The sequence below is a fragment of the Gymnogyps californianus genome, chromosome 21, assembly GCF_018139145.2.
Source record: "Gymnogyps californianus isolate 813 chromosome 21, ASM1813914v2, whole genome shotgun sequence".
NCBI classification, from domain to species: domain Eukaryota; kingdom Metazoa; phylum Chordata; class Aves; order Accipitriformes; family Cathartidae; genus Gymnogyps; species Gymnogyps californianus.
Window position 1 is genome coordinate 3,347,387 of NC_059491.1, and position 27,787 is coordinate 3,375,173.

Consider the following 27,787-nt stretch of genomic DNA (forward strand, 5'->3'; position numbering starts at 1 on the left):
TTCCAAAGTGAGGAAGCCACCCCATTTTGCTGCAAGTTCCAGGTAACTTCACTGTAACAAGGCTGGCGATGAGAATCGGAGCGTGTGTAGCTTGCTTAAAGTTGTTAACGTTTCTCCAAACAAAGCTCTTTCCAGGTCCATCGGAAAGACTGTACTAAGTCACAGGCAGTCCAGAGATATATGCTGTAATCCCTCACAGTGCACCGGCAAAGTTTCCTTGGGCTGCAGAATTGTGGGAATTGATTCATAGTTATCCACAATCTTGATGGTTTAACCTGCATGTGAGGGAACATAGATTTTCACTGGCTGCACACAGCAGACGTGGCTTAAGCAGTCCTGGTCAGTTAGTTTAAGGAAAACATGATGATACAAAAATATCAGGCAGCTGAATGCTGGCTCCCCTTCATTCCAAGGTAAGAGCAAGACAAGTCTCCACAAGTATACAGAACAGCCAGCTGGGCTCAGAGACTCGACAATCCCAAAGAGCAGCATACTCCCAACAGGGAGATTCTAGACAGCTTATCACTTCCAGCCAGCACCCAGGAGTCTTACCTCTCCCCAGTCAATCTGTGTGATCAGGTTCCTTCTATTGCAGTCCTGATGCCTCAGGATAGAATGAACAGTAGAAACCCACTGGAAAAAATGGGCTGCCCTGATTCATCTGTCCTCAGGGGATAGCCTGGAACTGTTATTCTTAAGTGACAAGTGAAATGTTGACAGCATGACATACTCCGAGAAGTACGATATGCGTCCCTGTTTCTGCCACGTGCAGTAAGGGTTGCTAGTGTAGCCACACCAGGAATGTGAATGGCACCCTGTTCTAAAGGTCTTGGGCTGTGGTGTTGGTGCAGATTAAAACGAGCCTGGTTACAATTCAGTTTGATGTGATCAGCCGCCTGTCCACTCACACCTCTCTCCTTGTGCAGCTGGTAAAGCTATGCAGTGGGATGATTGAAGCAGGCAAAGCCTACATCACCACGAACAAGCACTTTGTCAGCGGAGTCCGGGACTTGTCACAGCAGTGCAAGAAGGATGAAATGATTTCGGTAAGTCATCCTGTGGGATGGAGGATGGGACACAGTGAGGGCTGGGGAGTGTTAAGCTTCCTGATGCTGTGAATGGACCATATGTCCGAGACCCTTATACTGTTTAAGTAGCCATTTAGTATGAGATTTTTTTTTTGGAGGAATGTAGAGACCATCTGATAATGCAGTGCTGAAAGGTCAGAGTGAGAGTCATTGTTTGCAGGGAGAACTAGACTTTTAAGAAGCCACAGTGCTGACAAGGTTGTTGGAATCTAGGTCAGTAAGCATTAGTTATTTAGGAAACGCGGGTAACCAGCCTACCCAAGCGACAACTGACATGTTGATTTCAGCACTAAAGTGGAAAGGACAGGGAGCCTATGGCTTCAGTGTCAGACATTTTTGAAACGCCTTCTTGTCAAATGGCAGAGTGGCTCTTCAGTGGCTTAATGAGAGTCTCTCTCAGCCGTTGAACCCCCGGGAATGAAGGGCAGCTGCTTCTATTCACTGCCAGTTCTCTTTACCTTTTGCAGGAGTGCCTCGACAAATTTGGAGACAGTCTGCAGGAAATGATTAACTATCACATGGTAAGATGCCACTTCCTCTTGTCTTTTTGTGTGCTGATGGCCACTTCTTTCTCAAGGCACTGATTAATGGTCTCCTGTGTTTGGCTTACTTGACACTGCACAAAGGTGGGGTCCATGAAGAGAGTGTCTTTCAGGTTCCAGTCCCTGCACATTGCGTAGCCAAGAGAGCAGCAAAGGGCTGGGAGTTATTGTTGCCTCTTGCAACAATATTGAATTGGATGAGCTGTGAGTCTCTGTACTCACAATGACCAGTCCTGATGCGTCATGTACGCTAGGAAATTGGATTTCCACAGGCTTGCAGAGGAGGTACCGCTTAGTGAAAGGGTATGTACTGTTGCATGGGTGCCTTTTGGCTCATTTCAGATCAGAGATGTACACCGACTGTGTAGAAAGGTGAGGTTAGAGACCCCTTCGTCAAAGGAAGAGGAGGGCTCACAAAGGTCCTGCACTCCAGGTGCCTTGTTCTTCTTTTTGGATAGCACAGGATTTTGTAGTGAGGACAGACAGGGTCCTGAGGAGCTCTGACAACTCAGGACTCTGGTTGTTAACAGCTTGCATGTATAACCTTGTTGCTGCAGATTTGGAATATGCTCTGAAGCTTGGCGTTCGAATTTGTGACATTAGAACACCAGCAAGGCTGTGAATGGATCAAACCAAAAGGACTGCATTGTTCAGTTGAAGCTGGGAGCAGACTCAGTGAGTTGTGTGCAGCTCTGTGTTTAAGGATGACACAGGACATATTAATGCTACACTAAGATGAAAGGAGGGAAATGCCCAGACAGTGGCTATTCTCCTGAGCTGACTGTATCTCACTAACAGAGCCCAAGGAGTTAGAATCTGCCCTTTCTCCATCTGAAACATCCAGCCATGGCATCTGTAAACCTCGTAGAAGAGGAAGGTGCTTCATGCTTGGTGGCTCTGTGCCAGACCCACAATTTTAAGTCTGTAACTCAGTAGGAGCTTAAAGCAGAAATGCTTTAAAGTGAAGGAAGCTTCAGGGTGTCAGCACTGGACTGACCCACTTTTATACCACGATGCCCCTGTCAAAGTACATTAGGCACAATGCTTGCTTTTGGGATGCAAGTTAACCACGTGCTGGAGAAGAGGCTGCATCAAGTCCATTTCATTATTTCATGAAGCAGGTGGGAAGACTGTTTCCTAGTAAAAAATGACAGGGAAAAGAGGTACTGTACACACAGCTCTCCTAGGACTGTTAGTATTTGGGAACAAACAGCTGTACGGCAGTGTTGTTGGTGGGGAGAGAGTGAATAAACCAGTGTGAACATCAGAGAAAAGGTGTGTTTGTGTCAAAGCAGAGAAAGTCAAACCCTGATTTTCTGATGCTGCTCAAATTCCCTCTGAAAATGTAAGGTCTTTCTGCCAAGGAGCATATGAACCCCTGAGAAGCTACCCCTTCATTCCAGGGATCACATCACAGCTGCACTGATAGGGGCTGGGCTGAGGAGTGCGTGCAGCCCAGCCATGAGGAAGCAGTCCCAGCCAGAAACCTCTAGATGCAGAATGCTGTCTGCAAGCTGTGCTACGCCAGCTGTGCAGCTTCCCCTGGATCCCTGGTCTCTGCCAAAAGTGGCACTTCTGGGATTGCTCTTGCCTCAGCCAACTAATAAGCAGAAGGACCCTTCCCAGAGCTGTCAAATCCCCAGCTGATGTGGTATAACCCTTCCCATGCACCCCACCCTGTTCAGCAGGGGTGAGCTCCCCACTAAATGTGACTCAGGGGTTGTAAAAGGCAGTATTTCCCTACTACCGGCTGCACGCACAAGGGGAGACGTGCTTAAATCCTCCCTCCCCCCAGCCTTTGGAGAGCACCCTCCTCCCTTGGTGCACAGCACTGTGAGTCCCTCTCCAGGAAATGGCTTTGGAATGACTGCTGCATCTTGAGCCCTCTCCGACGGCTGTTCAGTTAGCTGAGTTATTTTTAGTGCCTTCTGCTGTCTCCTTTGTGTGTGCCTGTGCGTGTGTGTGTATGTGTATCTTGGCTCATCCGTGTCTGAGGATCTCAGCTATGAAAGAGTTGTCAGTGCTTACTCTAGGAATGTGGCCAGGACAGTATGTACAACTGGAACAAGTTAAAAAGAAGGGAAAATATCCCCAAAAAAACAGTTGGAAAAGCTTGTTCTATGATTTTATTGCTACATCACGGGGCCCAGAGTTGTCCTGATTCTAGTTCAGCAAAATCCAAGCATAAAACCCGCTTGAATGTAGAAGATGAACACACTGAGCTCCAGAGCATTCCCACCTTCCTTTTAATGCACAAGGAAGAAAAAGCTTCAAAGCAACCTTAGAGGACAGATGACAAAAGAGAGAGTTGGGTTCAGAAGAGCTGGAGTCAGTGTCCTCCGCCTTTTTTTGTGCTCTTTGGGCTAATGCCTTACTCACGTCAAAGCATGCATAGAAGTTAGAAACTTCAATACCTTTACGGATCTGGACTATTGTACATTTATGTCTCAGCTTCCATATCTGCAAAAAGCATTTCAAGTGCTTTTCTGTCTCTGAGGGCTATTGGGAGGACACACAGACTAACGACTAACAGAAGTTCTGCTAATTCATGCCAGGTAAATGCCACGATTGTCAGGAAGATGAATCAACACCTCAGGTAATAGAATTTTTGCCCAAACTGTAGAAAGAGATGAAACCAAGGAAGGGTGGACAGACAGAGGGAAAAGAGAATAGGTTTAATACTGAGATTAAAGGTGCTGGGATTCAAATTCTATTCAGCCACACAAGCTTCTAGGAGATTACACTGATGTAACTGGAAACAGTGTTGAGCCCCTGTCTGATAATGAAATTTGAGTAAGACATACTGTGAGAGAGCAGCACTGCTCCATGGGGAACAGTGTCTGTGGAGGATTTCAACCACAGTCAACAGGCTGCTTAGCAATAGTACAGGGAGCAATTCTGCGTTGTCGCTTCCCCATTCAGATCTGTGCTTCTCGCTTTGGCTTGGTGAGAGAAAGCAAAGCAACCAAATTAGAAAGCTGTTTGACCCTTGCAGAACCAAGTGCAGCAGTGCAGAAAGCACTCACACCTTCTGGGTTGGTTCCCAGTTAGACTGGCTTCCCTCAGGAGTTGCTTTAGTCTAAGCAGTTTCATAACCTCTTCCAGGCAGCACAGACTAGCCGTACCACAGAGAGAGGCAGTCCTGCCACCTCTCTTGCCTTCTCTCCATTTTTAACTTTTTCTAGCACCCTTGTCATCCCTCCCTAGTGCTGGCTCAGGGGGTCACACAGCTGCAGAGGGCACTGGTCTGTGTCCAAACTAGCCAGGTTTTAGCTCGTTAAAGCCATTTCACAATGCAGCCTCACAAACACAGCGAACTCTTGACTGCAGTGCTAGCTGGTGCCGGCTGAAACGGTTCGTGAAGCTGTGGTCCAAGGCTTCCCTGAACTGTACTCTGGAGGTGACTGCCTCTCCCCATTAAGTATTTAAGAAGTTTGGGCTCTTTGGCTGGTCGTGTTGACTGCCTAACGTGGCTTGCTTGGGCAGCTGTTTTGCTGCGGATGGCTTTGTAGGGGAGGCAGGCAAGGTTAGATGGCTCAGACAAACTGATGTAGGTAGTGATGATTGAGTAAGAGATCAGGGAACTAATGTCTCTAGCTGGTTGTGTTTGATTTGACTAGTGAGCTGGAGAATGGCACTGCCCTAGCAGCCCCATACAGAGGACGTGTTTCTGTAGCATGCCAACTGCTTAGCTGGGAGGCTGATTTTGCTTGCTGCTCTAGGGAAAATGGCCTTCCAACATCTTGGGCAATTGGCTTCCTAGGATGTTCTGTTCAGAAACGTATGCTTAGTGGCTTGAAAAAGAGCTTCCTAGTGATGTTACAATGCTGACCTCTTGAGGCATCACTGCAGCTGCAGATGTTGGTAGCAGCATCAGCAGAAAAGCCAAAGGTCCTGCTGGCTGCCATGTCACCTCAGAGTCAGATTCAAGGCAGGATGCTGTGCATGTATTTCTCTTGGTGGCTGTACTGTGTCTGGATGAATACTACATTTTGCTTTAGGGGGTTGTCATTGCCCTCTCCTAACAATCATGGCAGTGTGTAGGTCCCCTGAATTCCTGTACTCATCTTTTCTAACAGCAATTCAGTGGTCTGATTCTCAATTGTACTAATGCTACATTAGATATCTAAGGGATAAGGATCCCCAGCCTCAGGCATCCTAGGCCCAAAATTTCGGTTTGTGCAGGAGGAAAATACCTGATGAGAAATGACTGTGACTCCTCCCCATGTTCCAAAAGTAAAATGCCCCACCTTTCCTTATTGACTCTACAAGTCCTGCAGTTGTCTGTTGTGCTACGAATTTAAAAGCATCAGCTATTACCTCCAGTCCTTGTAAAAGTACAGTGTTTAGGGTAATTGGCTCTTTACAAAACACAGGCAGGGCAGAGGTGCAGGGTCTCAGAGGTATTTAGTTCTCCAGGTGCCACTGGACTCGGTGAAACTGAGGCACTTGGACACCTTTGCAGTATTAGCTTGCACTTCCTACTCCCAAGTGAAAATGAAATCTTACTCCTGAAAAATTCCTTGTACCTGAGATCCTGAGGGAGTGAGGAGTCTTCCCCTCACTGTGTAAACACTTCAGTATCCCAGAGCACTTCCCTCCAATAAATGCTATGGTCTGTCCCATTATTTGTACTGTTCTGTTCTATCGCTGCCCTACCTGCCAGGAGCCTTTGCCTCAACACAGAATGAGCTGACATTCTGCAGAAACTCCCCTGCCTGTTCTCTGGCAAGTGCCGTCTTTGCAGCATGGGGCACAGCTGAACTGTCTGAAGGATGCTGTATCACATCGCCTCATCAGGCGAGCTTCCATGCGCTGGTTAGAGGTGCATGATCCACGACAGGGAACAAGTTTCCAGCTACCTCTGTGAGACCTCTGAGCACTGGGTGGCGGACAGGGATGCCAGAGCCTTGCAGCAACCTTCTTGCACAACTCGCCAGAGTGAACCATTTCCTTTCATAGGAGTCTGAGTGGCATGAACTGGAATTTTGCTCGAGGGCCTGAAGTCCCCCCTGTGACCCCTCCTCCTCACTACATACCACACTGGAGTGAATAAATTTTGACTGTGGCTTGCCAAGCTCTTCTGCACTGGAAACGCTCCTTGCTTGTCTGCAGACAGATGCTGTGCTGTCAGCTCCAAAACTGTGTGTGTGTTTGCCTCCTTCCTTCCTCCTTATCACCTCCCCTAAAACACGAAACAGACTGAAAGGCACAGCAATCTGCCAGACCATCAGATGTGAGAAAACAACCTTTCCCTCTTTTTACAGAATCTGATGAATGTAAGTACATGAGTGTAACAAGGTTTCCCCACAGGTAAAGGAGTATAAAGTTGCCATCAGTTCTAGAGTGGTAGCTGATAATTATGGGCTATTGGATTTACACTATGATGCTAGGCAACGGTGTTTGGAATTACAGCAGTGCAGAAGCTCCTATTTTTTTTTCACCCCGTTGCCAAAGAGTGTTAAACCCTAGACTTGAAGTGGATTTTGTTCCCCCAGAATTCTGATTAGGTCAGAGTTCCCTGCGCTGCTTTTAGGTGCAGTTCTTTCTAGTGCAGTCACATACCTAATCAGCACTTGTGAAGGCGGGGTAATCCTCTCCATAGACTTCTAAAGCAGATGCAACTGGCTGTGCTCCATGCCAGCCTCTTGGTGCTGACTAGCTGTCCAGATTAAGAGATGTACAGCTTATAGATAGTTCAAAGCTGTCAGCATCCACTTCCAAGGAACTAGGGAAGGGGAGGCTCCAGGTTATACAGGGCAAGAGGCAGTGAATGTGGGAATGCAATAATCCCTGGCTCTGTCAAAGAATGGGAGGCAGTTTTCCCACCACCCTGTTGCCCTACACATGCCTTGGAAGGAAATACCAGGATCTGCAGCACAACCTGTCACATTTACACATCAAGACTCTTTCCCATGCAGTTCCCTCTCTCCGTGTGATCAGAAAGATAAGAAAAGTGAAAGTGCTGTTGTGATAGGATTACTCTGGCTGAGCCCCTTAAGTGCATCTCCAGCAGCACCAGGTATTTTCCAGTCAGAAGATGTAACATTAACATTGCCCTCATCAGTACTACTCCAGACAGCGCTGTGTTGAGCTTCATTAAGTCCTAAGCTTTCCTGTCTGCCATAAATCACTGCAGCTACGTCACAGGAATCCTCCAGCGGGAGCAGTAGCAGCTTGCAGGGGAGATTTAGCTGTGCTGAGCGAGCCAGGAAGCATTTCCTGCTGACAAGAAGAAAAGCCATCCAAGCTGTGATGAGTCAGTGAGGCAGATGGCAGATGTCATGGGTGGAGGGTAGTGGTGGAGTTCAGGGGGAAGGAAGAAGGAAGTGAAAGTGGAGAGTGCTTCCAAGCTGCCTATTCTCCACAGGGTTGGGTGGACCACCTGCATTTTCTGACAGCACTTGGGAAGGGTCCAGGTGCATCAAGCTACCACAGTAAGGGATATCATTTGTGGATGCAGAATTACCATCTGACAGAGGAGATGCTTTCTGTCATCTCCTGGCTTCACAGTTTCTGCCGTTGTGTCCTAGTGCAATGACATTATACTAGTCCAAAGGACTTCAGTGAGCTGCTGCCCTTGAAGTTTGGTACCAGTCTAGCAGTTAAACGTGAGCTCAGTGCTGCATTCTGGGTTTCAGAAAGACTAGGTTTTTGTCAGTTTCTGGAATATCTTAGGATGTCTGCTTTCTAGTTAGGGGAGAGAATCAGCTTTAATAATATGTAAGGGGCAGGAACAAATGTCCTTTGACCTAAGCACAAACTGGAGCTCTTGAGCTTTTTGTGAGACAGACTCAAATTCAGTTTGGTTCAGAAGTTAGGCTTAGACTGTGTTGACATCCGACATGTGTCACAGAAGTAGTGTTGTCAGCTTGTTTTCCAGAGCACAAATCCTCAAGTGAGCTGTATTAGAAAGGCATCACAGATGTAATGCTGTTCATGGGTGACATTTGTCTGGTGGGCCATTGCTCAGAAGATGTAGGACCAAATGATATAGCCAGATAGGAATAAAAGTCATTTAAGTATCTCCTGCCAAACAAAGGATGCTTGAATTCTGCCTGGCCCTCCTGCCCCTTAGGTTACTATATTCAGCTGCTAGAAGCTGCAATGAAAGAGAAGTAAACTGTAGGAATATGAAATCAGGGAAAAATGTACAGTGTGCTGTCATTGTTGAGTTTTATTTTGTTATTTGAGCAGCTACAGAGGTATTTACGTGCTCTTTCCAAAGCTCTGTCAGACACACCCTGACGTCAGCTTGGATAGACATGCCATAGAACAAGTAAGCATCCAGGTCGTGGAAAACCTCTTTGCCACTCTGCAGCAGGACAGGTAGTTGAAGAGAAGAGGAAGAGATGGCAAGGCCAGGACAGACTGCCAAAGCCACTGCAGTCCTAACAGTGCTGTGTTTGATCAGCACAAGGGGCTTACCGGCAGAATGGGCCATCTTTGGGGAGCAGAGTGTCTGACAGGACGTCTGACATAAAGATTATGGAAGATCACCTTCTGCAGGCTGGGGAGGGGGGTCACTTTTGTTCCCCAGCAGATGCTCAGAGATAGCTGACAGAACCAGGTCTGGGCAGCCCTGTACCTAGCTGGCCAGCCCTCTCTCAGAGACACACTGCAGTGCACCCACTTCAGGAGACTGCTGATGGGACAGGATTCCCGAGACCGGATAAAAGGATCAGGCTCTGATTCCCAGGCCACCAGACAACCAACGCTCATTTAAATGCAACATAAACCAGTCCCAGACTGTTTCTGGGGACGTCGGTGAGAACGAGGCCTCCAGACTGGCCATGAGGGAGGTGAGCGCAGAGATGTGACTCATCCGGCTCATGACCGCTGTGGCTGGGGTGGTGAATTGGCGGAGCTGGAGAAGGGAGAGCTGCCTTTGTCCATATGTCAGGCAGCTGCAGAGGAAGCTCCACACCCTCCGTCTCATCAGCTGGGGCCAGTTGTTGCAGGAGAATGGCTGATTCACTTAGTGATCTTGATCTCAGCTCAGGCTATGGCTCTCAGTGCCCTAACAGACCCAGCTTCACCTGACAGCTTCACCTGGGGCCTCCACCCACACCCTCCACCCATGGGCCTAGGCACTCCATTTAAGCTCTGCTCGGGGCCTTCAGTCTTGGTTTGAGCTGTGCTGTAGGAGCACAGGTCTCCAGCTCAGCTACACCCATACCCAGCTATGGACCCCGGTGCTCCCAACTTACAGACTGATTTTTCTAGCTTGATGTTGGACCTGCCTTGTCACCATGGATCTGCCTGGCAATCTCTGGGCTTGACCCTGATACATGGACCAACTTCCCAGCTTGGCCCTGGACCTGCCTCATCACCACAAACTTACCTGATGATCTTGGCACTTGGTTGAATCTGGCCACCATCTCTGAACTTGCCCTGCTTTCTTGGTGTGGTGGAGCCTTGGCTGGTGAGGCCCCTGCCCTGCCAGCTGTGTTATCCCCCCTCAGCTCCTGGTGCAATGGCCTCTGCTGCTTCCTGATGAATTTCTACCACAAACGCTGTTGCCTACCTTTAATCTCTACTCAAGCGCTATTCCTGTGTGCAGCTGTGATGTCCTACTTTTGAACTTCATGCATGTAAGTGCTGAGAGAAGCAGTTCACAGCCAGGCAATCCCGCTTCTTTTTAGCTTCTGCTTTGCTTTGGAGCCTGGTGGGATCTCCTCTTCTCTTGTAAGTTCTGCAGAGAGTCATGTGGGAGTGCCGTAGCAATGGCATCCCTTTGAATCTCTGATGTCTTGTATCTTGATTTTAGGCTTGCAGTTCCAGGAATAACATCCTGGGCTGCTGAACTTGCTTTCATTTCTTGGGGGCATGTAATTCCTAAGCCCCCTGTCAAACATAGGTTTGGATTTATCCCGTTGCCTCAGAAGCCCATGCTGGGAAAGTGAAATGTAGGATCTAGCCTTTTGCTGCTGCTGGGTGAGAGCTGTGTTAACTCCCTTCTTTCATGCTGACCCTCCTCAGGCACAGATGTGTGTGAGTCATAGGCTGGACTTCTCATGTCTTGGTGGAAGCTAAGAGAGAGGGTGGGGTGGTGTTTGGTCTGGAAAATCTTAAAACAAATGATTTGTTCCAAGTATGTCTGGGAAAGGAGAAAAAGCCAAGGGATGATTTTATATTTGAAACTCTAGTTCTTAAAACTGTATTTATTTTGCGTTGAAAATTGAATGGAGGACCCACTTGAAAATACTCCCCTGGTGATCTTGCCTGGCAAAATTGATGAAAAAGCATTAAAAATAATGCTGGTATCATAGGATGCTTATCAGCAGAGATGCTGCTGGCAGGAAAGGCATTTCGTTACCTGGTATCCCCTCACAAACCACTTGGCAATCCCTGCCCCAGACTTTCACTGTATGAATCAGTGCAGACTGGAAGGAAGGGCACCATCACAGTGGTATGGGGCTCAGTGCATGAATAACAGGAGCAGGGGAGAGGAGTATTGACAGAGTAGGAGATATAGATAGATAGATAGATATGGCCTATCTTCCTCATTTGTGTAGTTTTCCTGTTTTGACACAGATACATTTAAATTAAAATTCCCCATAGAAATGTCCCTGTACCACAGGCGTAGGAATACTGCTTATGTGATCATCACAAGTTCAATTCCCTCTCAGTAAACAGCTTCAGTAAGGAGCAGTTTTATGAGCTCTGATTTTTAGACCTGGACTGAATCCTTAGTTAATTATTCTTCCTAGGCAGCCTGAGAACAAGCCCATGCTGTGGCAGGAGAAGAGCATTGTACATAGGCCTGGAAGCACGCCGCTGGGAGAGTGCCTCCCTGTCACAGGCAGAGACCTTCTGTAAATGCTTCACCTACGCTGTTCAGAGCATCTGTCCCTTTTCCAGTCGGGCACTGGTGTGCAGAGCCTTTCTGACTACCACAGAAGGGCAAGGGCAGTATCCTACTTCCAGGGTGATCTGCCTGGCCTGGGACCTTGCTCGGTTTGTCCTGCATACTGAGTGCTCAGTGGATTTTTGCTTGCTTCTTTCAATGCAGTACCCTAGGGCACCAGCTAGGAGCTGATTTTTCCAGGCAGGAACGGTAGGGTGGATGTAGGTGCCCCACACTAGCACTGCCTAGTGTGGTATCTGCTTGTCATCATGCAACAGGGAACAGCCTGCACTTCTGTGAAGCCCTTCAATCACACTGGTTCCCATCCACATCGTAGCTTTGTGTAGCCTGGATTTGCTATTTATCAAGCTGAGGAAGCCCCGTTCCTTAGCTGTGTGGTTTGATTTTTATGTACCCTGGAATCCATTCTTCCCTGGAATATCCCAGGGTACTTGTTTGCAGTCCTGAATATGACATAATAGCGTCCTTTCCTTTCCCTGATCCTAAGCAAATGTGTCATCCTGGCAGAAACCAACGATGGAAACTTGCCAGATGTAGGTGCAGGTGGGAACCAGATGGCTTTCTTGCTGCTTGCCTATCCCTGCATGGTACCATGAGTAGAGGGAAACATTGTCAATGCCCAGACATCACTTGGGGAAGCTGCTCCATGGGAAAAGTTGCAGGCCAGTGTCTCTTGGAGTGCCGTTGGAGAGAGCGAATGGATGCCAAGAGCAGTAAATAATTTACATTGGTAAAAACATAAAGCTGGGTGGTCTTGCAGTTTTCTTTCTTTCCCCCTTGCTTTGCATCTGTTCATATTTAGAGGCTGTTCATACTCAGCTAGTCCTGGCATGTTTCTCGCTTTGTCCTTGGCTGCAGCAATACACATAATGAATGTGTTTGAGGCTCTGCAGCCAATGCTGCTGCTTCTACGCAGGGTGCTTTGCACTCTGTTTGGAGTAGTACACCTGTGTAGTGTCAAAAGAATGACTTACCTCCTAGTGGGATATGTTAGGTAGGGAGGACATCTGTGTCTGTGTGAGTCTGTTGGCACTGGAAGGAAGCATCAGGAATGAACCAGAGTGGTTTTGCTAGTAGATTACTGTGGAGCATGAGGAGGCTAAAGCTTGTGACCACCTCAGAGTGTGTATCACTTGTCAGATCTCTGCAGTGCCTGCCAAGATCTTAGTGACGTGGACAGAGTACTACTCAGGCTGGGAAAGCGAATCATGCTCCAGTTTTGTTCTTGTATGTCACTGTCCTCTGTTTTTAGTTGGCAATTAATTAAATCAGTCTTCCCCAAGTCAAGTCTGTTTTGCCTGTGGTGGTAACTGGTGAGTGATCTCCCTGTACTTATCTCAAACCACAAACTTTTTCATCTTATTTTCTCCCCTTGTCTTGCTGAAGAGGGGTAGTGAGAGAGTGGTTTGGTGGGCACCTGGCAGCCAGACAAGGTTAACCCACCACCTCCTCACAAAAAGCTGCTGCTTTAGGCAATGCCAGCTCTTTCATGCTGTAAATGGTCTGATATAAGATGTCTGTTCCTGCCTCTTGGAAAAAGCCAGGAGACCCAGAGGTGTTCGTCACTTCTGAGTCTTACCTGAACCATGTAGTGAAGCAGAGAAGGTGGCCAGAAAAGGAAGGGACAGATGGTGGGTGGGGTGTCAAGGGAAGCTGCCCAAAAAAACTCCCACTGGAAATCCAAGCCTGCCACAAAGAGTAGGGGGGAAAAAAGCAAACTGGAAAAAGCTATTTGTTTTAATCCGAAGGGCTTTGTACAGTCTGCTTGCTGAGAGAAGGTGCCTTGATGAAGCCCTGTGTCAGCCTCACACTCCCTAGTTGAGAACATTCCCAACAGTCCCTCACACTCTGTGAGCTCAGGCAGCCTCCCCTGAAAGGGCTGTGGTCATTTCAGGAGAGAAAGGCTAAATGCTGGATTGGGAAATGCTACGCCTGGTGACTGCATCCTCAGGAAGACAGACACAGTTACCATTGTATGTTCCAGGACCTCTTTAGGTTAAATTGGCTGCTGAGGACACAGTGTTAAGTTGGAGCAAATGAGCCAGGGTTACTGATGCCAAACAGCTGTAGTGATGCCAGACCCTGGCACTCTGATGTTTCAGGGTATCATTAAGTTTTGGGCCAGTGCCCAGGCCTTGTGTTCCTGATGGAATGAAATGGGGTCCCTGTCCATTCTTTGTGGGCCACTCTTGCTAGCTGCAGCGTGGCCAGTGGCTTGTCTCTGTAACCCTGGGATGACGTGTACTTCCTGCTGCAGTTGCTATGGGGTCTGGGAGCCTCTGCCCATCTGGTCCCAGTTAGCCAAAATGCTGTTTCATCCCGATGCATGTCTGAAATATGGAGTTATTTGTAATCATGCCCATCAGAGATGGATGGGAGGGAGCTGAGCAGACACCACTGTTTGGCATCTAGCAGAGGGTAGGGGGAGAACATCTCTTAAAAGAAGATGGGGAGGGCTGGAGATGAGATGGGCAGAGGGTGTAGAGTAATGGGCTTAGGACCATTTTTTTTGAGGGACAGACAGGAGAGTAAAACTTAAAAGACTTGTAGGAACTAAGTCTCTTTATGCGGTATGCTTGGACCTCTCACCCCTGTTCATCAGCACGTGGCTGGCTGTGATGTACCTTCAACGATTGTTCCTGTCTCCTTCCCTAAGTGTAATGTTGAGGTGACAGTGCCCTCCTCTGGCAAAATGAGAAATTCGAGGCTTGGGAGAGACGTTTCAAAGTGGGGACTATGAAGGCAACTGCTTCTACAAACACTCCTCTTATGAAGGTATGTTGGTGGCATAGGTCTCTTCGGGATATTCAGAGCCCTGGCACAGGCTGTGGAACCTGCAGTGCAGGAATTCTGCACTTGTAAGGGAGTGCTGCAGCTACGGAAAAAAAGTTTATTAATCATTATGACAGCCATCAAGTAATGGACACCACTAAGCCCTGGAGTAATGCTGAGTCCCTCACATTGAAGGTTCTAGAGAGCATTCATGGATTTTCTGACTCCTCAATGTTTCCGTGTTGCAAAAAAATTTGATATTCTTTTTCCTCTTTTCTTTCAGATCCTGTTTGACCAGGCTCAGAGGTCAGTCCGGCAGCAGCTGCACAATTTTGTGAAAGAGTGAGTACTTGTCTTATCAGTTTGGTCTTCAGCTTCTTGAACTTCCATTGCACCTGTCCTCTGTGCACTGGAAACAGAACTGCAACCTCCACACAACTACTGAAGGCTCTGGTTGGAGCAGAAGAGACACTGAAGGGCAGAGGAAAGGATCTGGTTTGTGTGATGGCTGTTGCTGTCATCTTGCTGCACGATCATTTGGTTGCTGTGTTGTCAACCAGATGTCTTCATCCTGTTCCCAGCCAGCTCATAGTTAAAGCTGGAGATGAGGCATACTTCTAGATCAGAGCATCATCCTGAAGTCTGGTAAAGTTCATCTGCAGAGCCCATCTTTGCTGCTTCTCACTGATCCTCTGGGTCAAACACATCCCAGAGTTCAGATCCCTGCAGAGCAGGGCCAGCTCTGCATCTTACGTTATCTTATATTCGATGCAGAGTTTCCTTAGTGGTTTAAACCAGTGCATGCTTGCAGAAGGAAGGAACTTTGCTGCCAAATGACTTTGGGGTCCAGCAGAATCATTGTGTTCTTAGCTCCCCACACAAGATGCTTAGTCACTCAAAATTACAGCAGCCCTGCTCTTCTGGAGTAACCTGAGCATCTGTCTGCAAGACGACAGACAGGAGAGTCCTTCTTTGTGTGGAGGGAGCAGCTAATCATCGCTGTGCCTTCAGCTTTAAGCTTGGTTCAGAGTTCTTTGCTAATGGAAAGCAAGTTTACAATGCCCTGGTATGAGCAATGCAGGATATTGCATATTAAGGATGTTAACTTGCACATGGCAGGCCTGAGGTGCAGAAGAACTGGGCCCAGGAAGTTAATTGGATGGGGACAGTCTGTACCTTTGCTCAAGGCTCTCAGCAGGCTGTCCCTGCCATTGCTGCATTAACATGTTTCCTCCGAGTGCCCCTTTTCCCCAGGGCAGGTACCTGGTGCAGCATGGGATCCCATGTCAGCTGAATATAGGTCAGAGAGGCAACCCAGGCCTTCAGCTAAGCAGGAGCTGGTTGCCATGGGAACTGGTAATTGACTGTGAATCCCTCAGCAGCTGTGTGCTTTGATGGAGGGAGGGGGTCCCTAGCTGACCCCACCAGTCCTCATCCCCATCTTCTTGCCTGGCACTCGCCCTACCCCTATTTTCTCTACAATAATTTCTCTGATGAGCTCAGATTTAATCTGCTTAAGGCTGGCAGTCGGAAGGGTGAATTTCACCTTCATTTTGGGTCTGTCATCCTTTCAGCATCTTTGCAACTTAGTCTTTTTTGCACTTGTGCTGCTCAGCCTCTGCACTTGCAGGCCCTGGTGCTTTGATCTTTGCATTGCTCCTGCCCTTGGGTGGAAAATAATTTCTACGCTTGGGACCATTTTGAATAATCCACCCAGGGCCAGTCTGCAAGTTCCTGGCTGACGAGGGGAACAAAGGTACAATGGGAACTGTGCCCTTGCACGGTGATTCATACATATCGGAGAGAGCAATATTTACCCTCTAACCTGACCTCCCTGTCCCCAAGCCCTGAAGGTCTTTGCCTGGTTTATTGATGTGATACACACAGGAGAGGTCAGCTTGCCCTGCCCATGCTGTCAGTAGCCAAATGCTCTGTGACTGCCTTAGCGTGTTACCAAGCCACAGACCTTGCTGAGTAGGAGGGGTTTATTAGCTAAGTCTTGATGTTGCAGTCATCTGCTGCAGCCTGGCTTAGAGGTAGCTGAGAATTTCCAGCAGTATTGCATGCTTGCGAACTCCTGCTCCTTTCCACTGGGGATATGCCGCAGATGAGGAAGCCGTTCTCTCCAAAGCTGGATCAAAAGCTATGTAAAATCCCCACAGCCCTTTGCTGCAAGTGACCCAAAAATGCAAGAAGTGACCCTATTATTTTCCTGTGAATGGAGCTAGGTCGCCTTATAACTCAGCAGCCCTGAGCATTGAGGGCAATGTGAAGAAGCAACAAGCACCACAACAGTAATCCAGTCACCTCTGTTTTCATTTATCCTTACTGTACCTGCCCATGGTAGATTCTCTTGGCCAGAGGCTGATCCATATGTAAGTATATGCAACTTCAAACAGTTTGCCACAGGGCAGAGTTCAGCATTTACTGTCTGACTGTCATGTTCAACTGAGGCTCTTCATCTTCCCTAGGGCAAAGAATAAGTGGATGCTACTTATTTACTAGCAGTTTTTAACTACTTTAAGTTATAACAATTTATAATTGAGGTAAACAGAGCTCCCCTGGACAGAAAGTAAGTGTTTGTGTTACAGCTGCTGTAAGTCAGCGTTGCTGCTTTCAACTCCTGAGGAACCACGGCCACTAGTAAGAGCTGATCTTCAGGAATTGCTGTCCTCACTTCTTTGTGGTCATGCAACTGTAATCAAGTCCTGCCTGAATGGTACCTGCTATTTAATTAAAAAAACCCAACCAAACAAACTTAAAAAAACCCTGCCTGTTGCTATGTCTTTGTAGCCTCCCCCCTGCAAAGCAGACCCCTGATCCCATGTGAGGTCTCTAGGCATAAATAAAACTTCGGAGGTTCATATTGTGAATTGTGTGTTTCTGAATGCAAATATTAATAAATGTGCCTGTTATAAAAGGGGAAGAGAATAGTCAAATGTCTGGATTTTACAGTCAAGCAAGACAGAATCAGCTAGAGATGCACATGAACGGCCTGGCTGCCCTAGTTGAATGCCCTGTCCTGAATTTGAAAAGTAGCTGGTTTTACTCTTTTCACAAAGTGAAATATGAAGCATGTGTTTTCACAGGTAGGTTCTGAAATGTTCTGCTCACCCCTTATTCTGAAGGCAATTGTGGACTGTCTTTAGGGCTGGATGCCATCTGGCCTGGCTTTCTGGATGCTGTCCGTGGAGAATTTCCTTAAGGCTTTGAAGGCAGTATGTAAGGTCCAATATCTTTCTTGCCAACTGTCTCTGAAGAAAGACTGTCTAGAGTTAATCTGGAATCAGTCCAGCTGGACACAGTGGAGCTTGGTGGGGTGGGTTAGGATCCTAATGGCATCTGGAGCAGGATCATAGTGTACCTGGTTGCACCTCTCCCTGCTCTGCTGGTATCGGCAATATTCTGGCTGCTTCGTAACAATGATTCTCACCATCTCGTCTCCTTTGGGTTCCAGTGATGTCCGGAAGTTCAAGGAAACCAAGAAGCAGTTTGACAAGGTGCGAGAGGACATGGAGATTTCGCTGGTGAAGAATGCCCAGGCACCTCGACACAAGCCCCATGAAGTGGAGGAGGCAACAGGCACTTTGACTATAACCAGAAAGTGTTTCCGGCATCTGGCCTTAGACTATGTGTTGCAGGTTGGTGTCTGTGCCCTCAGCTCTGACTGGTTTTCCCAGTACGAAACAAGCCATCACAGGCAAATTGCTAAATAATCTGCTGCAGGGAACGAAGAAGTTGAGGGATGAGAGAGGGCAAACGGGGTCTTACAACTGGGTTCAAAAGGGTACTGGATTACTAATCCATTGGACATTTTGCCCTCTGCCCCATGAGGCAGGGAGTCCTTAGGACTGGTGTGTGATGGAGCATGAAACCGCTAAAGTTTGCTCTAGTTCCAGGCACTGGTGTAGTTGTACCACTGTGAACCCACGTATGGCTTAGCAAAGCCCTGTAGTGCAGTAGGTCCCAGGGTTCTTTGAGCTGCCTTTTGGCATAATCCAGCCTGTCTGTATGAAAGAGTAGGCTGTGCTGGGATGAGAGGACCTTCACTAGTGGGGCTGTGAGTTCTGTAGCTGGTCACATCTGCTCGAAATAGCCACAGGATGTCGATATAAGTGGTGTAAGAGAGAGGAGGCTCCTCCCCAAATCCTTAGCTGCTTTGATCTTTATAACTCTCCAGAGTCTGGCAAAACAGTGTCACGAAACTACTGAAAGTGAGGGACTGAACACAACACTGTCAAGTGTTCTCTGCAAATCGTCGTGTGCTCCTACAAGTAGAACATGTCCTTAAGGGCAAATGTCTGGATCTGTGTGCACATGTAAACATCCATGTGTGCGTACTTGTGTTCATGCTTGGAACTCCAGATGGATGTGTGTGCATGCGCAAATATGCATCTGGATGGATGTATGTCTGTACATATATGTATGTGCACAGTGCATACCTGCATATGTTGCAACAGTGGAAATTCCAGTTGAATATGAGGCAAAAAAGTTTTCAGAGTTATGCAGCACTGGAACAGGGACCCAAAGAGATTCACAGTCAACGGGACCAGGCTCTGAGCGAAGGTAGATGAATAACTTTGAAGTCAGTCTTGCTTTGCCCAGGCAATTGGACAGATAACTTCTGGAGGTCCCTTCCAACCTGTATTATGCTGAGTCTGTGTGGGAATGTGTGCTTACCTATGTTTGCACCTTTACATGGCACTGACATGACTCTTCGTGTCTGTGACATGTTCTCCTTCCTAAAAATGCTACAGTGTACCTGAGAAGGGAAATCTTAATCATTTTTTCAGTAAGAGAAATTAAACACACTGCCTTAGACTGAATTTCTCTTCCCAGTGGGAGACTTCCTGCAGGAACACTCACTTACTGCACCCAGAATGGTCAAGGATTTTTCTTTGAATCATTCATAGGCTTCATGTCAGGTCTGTCCTTTCAGGCAGTGGGTGTGTTAAGCAGACAAATTCAGTGTTAATATTGATCCATGTGTGTCTCCACTAGCTGTCACTCCTGCAGCACTGAACTAACACCATCTGCCAACACGTTCTGTCTGATCATGAGGTAGTCTCTGATGTCACGTGCTCTGACAGCTGCGGACAGGAAGGCAATGCTTTCCCCTTAAAGTATAAATCATGCATGTCATTGATCCTCCTTTAGGATTGCAATTTTTTGCATCTAGGATTTAGACGTGAATGCAAGTGTATTTGCTGGCAAGGTCACACTGTAGTAAGCTCCCTCCATTTCTCCCACTGACGAAGAGGAAGAGTGCCTTTAATGTGCTGATCCAGTATTGGGGGAAGTTTCCCTCTTGGTCCACTGCAAGGTACCAGTCTAAATACATCAGTTTTGAAATGCATAGACATGAACTTGTCCAGGCATCCTTTGGTATGTAATTAAGGATATAGTCAGGAGAGTTATCATTTTATTCTTTTATATCTGAAAGGAGATCTTTTCCTGACCCTGAATGTCCACACAACTGAAGGGCACCCTCTTGTAATGAATTGAAACTATATCCTAATTGCAGTAAGTTAAGCTCTCCCACCACAAATCCCAACTCGGATACCTGGGAAAAGGGACAACTTGGCTCACAGCAAAAATCAAGTTCCAGAATTTGCCATGGTGTAATCAGCTATGGAGGGCACTGTATTGGCAGAAAAGTCCTAGTTGGTCCTCATGCAAATGCTACATGCAGAAAAACTTCCAACCAGCATCCTCCATTTTCTCTGCAGCCTCCAGAGAGACAGACCTTCTTTTGTGGATCTGTTGCACCTTTCACATCTTGCAGAACTCATCTTCATCGTCTTTGACTTTGTCAATAGGCCTGAAATTGGCATGGTCAAACTTGAAGGATTACTTGCACACCTTGAAGAGAGCCAAAAGGACCAGGACCCAGTAAAGCACAGTCCACGGCAAGACTTTTCACTGTAATGTAGCACATTCCCATTATTAGAGTGGCTGGTTTATGGCTATAAATGGCCAGGAGGAGTTACTGCTGTGGAGTGAAACTGTCTGTTGATATAAAGTAGGGTTACTAGGTCCAGTCCTTTTTCTTTTTTTCCTTTTTTTTTTTTAACCTGGTATACTGGGTGCAGAAAGGAGGGATCTAGGAGGCTGGGGATATACCTAAACTACTTTGTCTCCCCTCCTGTGTTGCTGGAGCTGATGACCAGGTTGCCTAGTATAGAATCAGGAGGCTAATCGTGGCAAGCCTCACGGATACTGTTCCAAGCAGAACTGTGACAGGCGCCAGCAAGCTGCCCTTTGGTAACTTTTACCTAGTTTTAGGTTCAGTTACTGCAAGCATAGTGCTTCTAAACAAACTGATGCTGCATTTATAAATGAGTTATTCACACACTGGAAACAATTTTCTGCCATGGTAACACATTCGTGACACTGACAGCTGAAGCCCTGTCGAAACCTTCTGCTACATTGGACAGTTTCTTCAGTGCTAACTGCAGCACTTGTAAGACTTCCCAGTGTAGCTCATGGGGTCTGTGGACAAGCTATATGTAACTATGTGCTATTCATTTTTTACTTTTGAAATTATGTTCTCCTGGGTCAGTTCTCAGACTCTTACCTTTTTTTTAATTATTTTTAAATCTCAAGGATATTTTTCACTTCCAGATCCTTGGCACAGTGTCAGAGCAACATACTAGGTCTCACAGAGTTTGCTTTTGTCCCCAGTTAAAGGAGACTTGCAATATTTTTATCTTTGTTTCCAAGAGGTGCTGATGGTTGTAGTCTCACTGGTGGAGTGATGAACATTAGAAACAGATACTACCTTTCTTATTCTTCCTACATACCTCATAGTCCTGGGTTATTCCAGTCTTCCTGTTCTTCCTTTCAGGGTAAAGATTGCTGTTCACTCCAAAATGTGCTGTAACTGTGCAATTGCACGGAGTAGGGGTTAGCACTCATTTTCCAAGTGGCATAGGACAATACTGGAGAGAGAGGAAGAATCGGGACATAGCACCTTGCTGTATTGTGCCCAAGGTTTTGTGGTAGGGATTTTAGGTGGGACTTTCCTGATCAAAGATGCAGGCAGTGAACTGTGAGGTGTCAAAGATGAGCTTCTACAACCACTCTGCTGAGCACCTGCTGGAGGATTCAAGGAATGGCAAGGCTCTCCTGTCCTGACAGTAAATGCTCCAAACTGGTTCTTTTGCAGTAGCAGGGTGCATTTCCAAAGCAATGCTATCTTGCTGTTGCAAGAGGTGCTGCAGTTTTTCCCCTGTCCAGGGAGGAGGTGTAAGCCTGAATGTGCTGGAAGGCCTTTTCTTCCACCCCAGGAGCCCAAGCACATCAGGGCTGGCACAGGAAGTCCTAAGCTGCTGCTGCTTCTGTGTGGAAGGGATGTGATGGTCTCTAGGGCAGTCAGCCATGCGCTTTTCTCCAAGAAAAATGGGTGTGCAAAGGGTGTGCACACTGAAAACATAGGCCCCCCACAGGTACCACAATTTCCTGGCTGGCTTCACTATGATTACTGAAAAAACCCGTAACACTACACTGGTACCTCTCAGCCTGCTAAGAGAAATCAAATCAGTGACCTGATAGATTAAACATCTCCTTCATGTGATACCAAATTGCACTCTGGGGTCAGTGTTTGTTGTCAGCCTACGTACAGTCATACAACTAGCAGTGACCTTAATCAGGAGCAGCCCAGGTCAGAAAATGCATCTATGCTGTTTCCCTTTTTATTCCACCTGGAACTCACCAGAACTGTCTTTTCAGAAACTAACTTTCTGGAACTGTCCTTGAATAGTTTGTGGTTTGCTGCTAGGGATATTGCAGCAAGTTGTTCATATTTAGATCCCGTGCCAGACTGCTCAACGCTGCTGATGCTGAGAGTCTTATCTTGATTCCTTCACAGATCAACGTCCTGCAGGCCAAGAAGAAGTTTGAAATACTGGATGCGGTAAGGGCTCTCTGTGTTTTCTGTGGCTGCTCTCAGTGACTCAATGAAAGGCAGCCCTCTCCATTTCAGGTTGCATGGGTCGACATACCGACTCCTCGGTCTGCCCTGGAGATACTGTCTGAGACTGCTCTGGGGGCTGCAGGTATGCTAACAAGAGGGGAGAATGAACGACCAGCAAGATACTCCACAGGCCAGAACTGGAGGGGACTTTAGGGGTGAAGGACGCTGCTTTTACTGCTTTGTACTTACAACAGGGATTACCTAACAGCATGGAAGGATTTGTGAGAGGAAGAAAGGAGAAGAGGGAGAGGCATCTAACGGATAGATTGCTTTGGGAAGGGAAAGGGTTAGACCTTGAAGAGACTTGTTTGTGGGTAATAAGGGATAAGGACTTTTCACACTCACTTTGTCCCAGAACCTCTTCTGACCTTACTGTTGTTTCCCTCCCCAGATGCTGTCCTTCATGCATGCCCAGTACACCTTCTTCCAGCAGGGCTACAGTCTTCTCCATGAACTGGATCCCTACATGAAGAAACTAGCCACAGAGGTGAGGGGACAGGGAATATGGTTGACTCAATCTGCCTGTTTGTACCCCTTCACCCTGAAAGGACATCCTGTTTCCTATTCAGCTATCATACTTGGTAATCAGAGAGTGGTCAGAGCATCATGCTTGTTGGACGTTGAATGAGCCATGCTGCACTACAGGGTGACAGCCAAGAGCTATGGTTACTTTCAGTGCACATCCAAACACAGCCCTTTTCCCCTCTTGTGGGGACTTACGACGTTAGGCAGGGCTGGTGTAATCCCAGAGCAGGGAAGCAGAGATGGACAGTGGCTCATAAACCTCCTTCCTGACTTTTATACCTGGTGTTCTCCTCCCTGCCTTTAGCTGGACCAGCTGGTGATTGATTCTGCAGTGGAGAAGAGGGAGATGGAGCACAAGCATGCGCTGATACAGCAGAGGGTGAGTCCTGGGGCTGCAGCTTGGTGCAAGCAGCACTTCTCTCCATCAGTGCGGTTGTCTGGATCGCAGTGGCAAATGCCATCTGATGAGGGGCCTTGCTGGGTTGGTCCTTCACAGCCTAGAGCAGTAGCAGCAGAAGTTGTTGAGATCCCAACTTGTGGATGCTGGGAGGTCTAGCTAATAGGTAGGCCTGATCAAATGCAGGGCATCCAGCTAGTGACACATCCAAGTACACAAGGGAGAGGGACACAGGGCCCCTGTGTGCCCCATGGGTCAGGGCACCTGGATTGTTTTCCCAGCTGTGCCACTGACCTGCTCTGCCTCTGAGCAAGCCTTCCTCCTATGCTTTGTCTCCCTCTTTGCTACTGAGGATGTGGGAAGATTTAAAGGTTCATGTTCTGTAAATGGCTCTGAGATAGAGGAGTGGATGTAGTTGGTTGTAATTGCCTGTGAAAACAACTTGACTGCATAGCAGAGCTGCTTTTGGAGAGAGGTTAGAGCACTTCTCTCCCACCCTTTCTTTTCTTCTTTTCTTTTCTCCCCCAGTCTCGCATCCTTCCTCTGGCTGAGCAAGCTAGCTTTTATCTGGCAAGCCCTATGATCTCCAGCTACTGCAGTATTAGCGTGTCCCTTCTGACACTTCTCCCTGCCTCTCGCTGCCTTGCCCCATGGTGAGGCAGCAGTATGGCAGCATGCCTGAGTGCCCAACCCAACTAGACAGCCAGAGTCCCTGTTAAATCATCCAGCAGACGAATGAGTGGGTGCACTGCTTTGGTACCCATAGACAGGACTTGCTGCAGGGCCTTTTCTTCATTCATAGGGAGCTCACGCTGCGCTGAAGTGATGTTAATGGGTCGTGGGGGAGAGAGAGCAGGACTCCATACTGCTATTGAGAGAGGAGTGTGCTGCAGTGAACTTCTTTCATGCAAGTCTGCTCCAAACTGAAGCTCAGATAATTCTTGCTTAGCTCCTGTGACGTGACATGGCTACAGCCTTGAGCAGCATAACTTTGGAAGGGTCCATGGGGACCCAAGCAATACAGCTGCCATGGCTGAGCAAGCTGTTGTTTTCAGCTGAGCTATGGTAACCCACTATGTTTGTCTTCTCACCTGCTGTAATTGGGAGTAACCACCATGAACTGGCCAGATAACAGGATTTATTGTCAAACAAGTCTAAGCCTTCAGTAAGGAGGCATCTTTGGTTAACATGGGTTCTGATTTTCCAGACCATTCATCTGGGAATGATTCCAAATCTGAGGCTTGCAGAAACATCAACTAATTTTTTTTTCTTTTCCTTCTCTTCATGGCTTGCTGACCTGCCCCTGCAGACCCTCCTGCAGGTGAGTACCCACGTGTATTTCCTTCTTCTGACATCTTCATTTCTCAGAATTAGTACTTTGCTGCTCTGGATGTTTACTAAGTCCTGCCTTTGAAAGCGAAACAAAGAAACCTTGCCATAGAATTAGTGCTGTAACCTGAACAGTGGGGATGTAATTTTAAAGCCCAGGTTCAAGTGAGTTTGGTTTCATCCCCGTCAAAGTTGTTTTCAGTCCTGTGCTAAAATAAGATTTCAGTTCCCTCTGCTCTGTATGGTGGTCAGTCTTGACTCGGAGTTCAGTGTTGCAGTGGCAGTAGTACTTGGCTGGCACTTAATGCATGTTTGGTGCCTAGGAGCCTTTGAGGACCATGGATCTGGTGGGAGGTGAATTGGCTGCACAGGCTCATAACGGAGGGCGTTGGTGGGCTTTCAACATACACACACACTTTCACGCTCTGTGGGCACAGTAAAAGGGGATTTCAGAGAGCCCTGAGAAATAGCTATTCATGAACCAGGCCCTGAGTAGGAATCGCTAAGGAGTCCATATCTGGCAGGCACTTGTGTAGATCAGTACTTCTCAAGAGGAGGAATCTAAGTGGCCGTTGTTTTCTTTGTAATGCTCTCTCTCAAAAATGTCATAACCCATGAAATGGAAACGTAACCACATTTGAAAGCTAATGAGAGATTCCCTGTGAATTCGCCTGTGCATATGCTCCCTTTGGTTAAGTGTTCTGAGGGAGGGGTAAATCCATTCGTGAACTCTCAGTTCCCCTGGGACCCTGCTGGAGTGATGACTTCATTCAAGGGAACATGGAAAATCTCTCTAGTGCAGTGCATTTCAGTTAAATGTCTTTACGTGGCTCTGCTGACTGGGCTAGCAGGGAATGAAGCAGAGGTCAGGTTCCAAGAGGGAGAACGAGCAATTACTCTTCATCAGGATACATATGCATAGAGCTATGGCGCTCTGTGCATAAGCTTGTAAGAGAGCTGAACATCCCTACTGCAATTTAGGATTTAAAGCTTCCTACCTGGAAATGTTATGAGACTGCTTTTCGGCTACTCTGAGTCAGTGTTGCTCCTCCCTTTGCAATGGAGCATGGCACTCTGCATCTGGTGAGCATCTCATCGTCTCCAAAGGGAGCACAGCACGTATTTGAATATATGTCTTCATGCTGAGCCCAGAATACCCTCTGGTCGCTTGAAAAATTTGGAGATTTAGTTGCGCTTAATTAGAGAGTGGTGGCAGAAGTATCCTTTTTTCCTCAACACAGTGTCTTCCCAAACAGCCTGCTAAGGCATGACAGAAAGGGAGGGAATCCAGTTTAAATAATACATTTTGAAGTGTTCTTGGGGTGGGGGAGCTGTGCAGATTCTGAAGGCAGGGAATTGAATTGTCTTTGGGCAGCTTTGTGAGGCATGGAGGGCAGCCTTCTAAGAGCCAAGTTCATAAGGAAGTGGTCTGTGGCATTTTGTTTCCTTATTGTTTTAATTAAAATAAATTTGGTAGGAGAGAAAAGCTCAGCTCATCTTGACTATTTTCTTTGATTCTGTAATTTAGGTGCCTTTTTCCTATGTCACCCTTTCCCCATCTTCCCTCATGGAACATCTGCCACCTTTGGGGCAGATTTCTAGGGCAGCTATCATTTCAAGCTGTCATTTTAACCACTGCCCTCTTTGCCTTCCCAGCTCCAAAACCTTAAAGATCTCCATTTGCAGCTTCACACTTCGTATGAAAATAATGCTCACTTATACAAAAAGGGTTCCAATAAAATCAGCCAGAGGAAATGAAGAGTCTCAATTTTTATGAGCGACAATAAATATTTGAGTTAGCCTCCTGTTGTGCAAAGAGAGAGAGCTTCAGCACGAAGGCTGAGGGTGCCTTTCTTCTGACTGTGTGGGATGCATGTGTGCAAGGACTGCAGTATGGAATACATTTCTGCAAAGGCTGAGGAGATAGTCTTGTAGCTTCCCACATTTCTTGTGTGTGTTGAAATAAACTGTCTTAAACCACACATGTAATGAGTTTGTATGTTTTTATGTGGGCTCAGTTGCTTCAGGTGGATGCACAAAGACACACAGGGCCTGGTGTAGGTTGGACCACTTCGGAGAAAAATTTTGGAGAACTTAGCACTGGAACACACAGGCGAGGAATTTTTTCCAATGTGAAATGAGTAGAGAAACGGTAATGTTTAAACCAGTCCTCCCTCACAAATCCTGACCTTCCTGAATCCTTCCACTGCACCAAAACTGACAGGCCAGTCTCTGAAAGTGGAAGAATACAGGGCTGTATAAAAGCTCCTTTGCAGCCTCGTACCTGTTCCCCGGTCCGGACTGGTAGGCGAAGCAATTGTGTTTCTGTTGCCTGTTTGCATGGGAAGGGAGGATGGAGTGCCAAGGCAGAGCTCTCTGCCTCATTTAGTCCAGCTGGTGGGTAACAAACTAGGGGCCATATGGCACTTCAACACCCTGATTTCTGTGGCTGCAGCGGGGCAGGGGTGGAATTATTGGCCAAAGGGTGGCTCTGCTCCAGGAAGCTGGGGGAAGCAGACCCTGCTAAAGGCAGACAAGCCTGGCTCTGTTAAGGTCAGGGAGGCATTTGGTGAGCATCTTCCCGTCAACCTTGCTCTGTGTTGCCTGGCTTCTCCCACTCCCTTCTGTGCCCCCATGACAGCTGTATGATAATTAGCCCTTGCTCTAAGCTGATTGACTGTGAATAGGAGGCATGAGGAGGGGGTAAGCAGGTGGTCCCCGGAGGCCAGCAGACTTCCTTCGCCTAGTGCCCCTTGTTTTGACAGGAGCCAACGGCAGAGCTTATAGCTTCCCAAAAAGGAGTAGGAGGGGTAAAGGAGAAGGGGCTGAAAAAGAAATCCCTCCTTCCCTGCCAGCCCACGGTGCTTAGCAGAGATGCTACTCTAGAGAGCGAACAGAGAGAGAGAGGACACACAGAGCTGCTCCCTGCTCTCCAGGCAAGAGCAGCAAAACCTCCCTTGCAGCTGGCATCATGAAGATTTTCGGCAGGCTTGAATACCTCCTGGTAAGGAGACTCCTACAGGGTTGGTTTGACTTGGGGAGAAAGTTTAAGAGGGCACTTTTCCGTGGAGGAGCAAGGATTGTGCCTGTAGGACCTTGCTTGCTGATGTGACCCAGAAGCAAGTACAGCTTTATTACTGCAGGAGAGCAAATGTGTTTGGTTCTGTTTCTGGGATGAAAAAGCTCTGGGGCAGGGCGTAGATCTCTGTGCATCATCTGCTGGCAAGCTGCAGAGCAGGGAGATCATTTGGCATTAGGAAATTCAAGAAACAAAAGGTCTGTAAATGG

The 27,787-nt window shown here is 47.4% G+C and overlaps 2 protein-coding genes across 2 annotated transcripts in view; both read left to right on the forward strand.

Moving 5' to 3' along the window:
* Positions 1–27,787, forward strand: part of ACAP3 (ArfGAP with coiled-coil, ankyrin repeat and PH domains 3) — a 95,332-nt gene that overhangs the window by 44,301 nt on the left and 23,244 nt on the right. The window contains exons 3-10 of the mRNA XM_050909301.1: positions 927–1,046; positions 1,556–1,609; positions 14,557–14,615; positions 17,731–17,914; positions 22,144–22,188; positions 22,640–22,735; positions 23,078–23,152; positions 24,480–24,491. Of these exons, the coding sequence (XP_050765258.1) occupies positions 927–1,046; positions 1,556–1,609; positions 14,557–14,615; positions 17,731–17,914; positions 22,144–22,188; positions 22,640–22,735; positions 23,078–23,152; positions 24,480–24,491 (645 nt within the window). The remainder of the gene's footprint in view (positions 1–926; positions 1,047–1,555; positions 1,610–14,556; positions 14,616–17,730; positions 17,915–22,143; positions 22,189–22,639; positions 22,736–23,077; positions 23,153–24,479; positions 24,492–27,787) is intronic.
* Positions 1–27,787, forward strand: part of SDF4 (stromal cell derived factor 4) — a 248,560-nt gene that overhangs the window by 26,930 nt on the left and 193,843 nt on the right. The window lies entirely within an intron of this gene.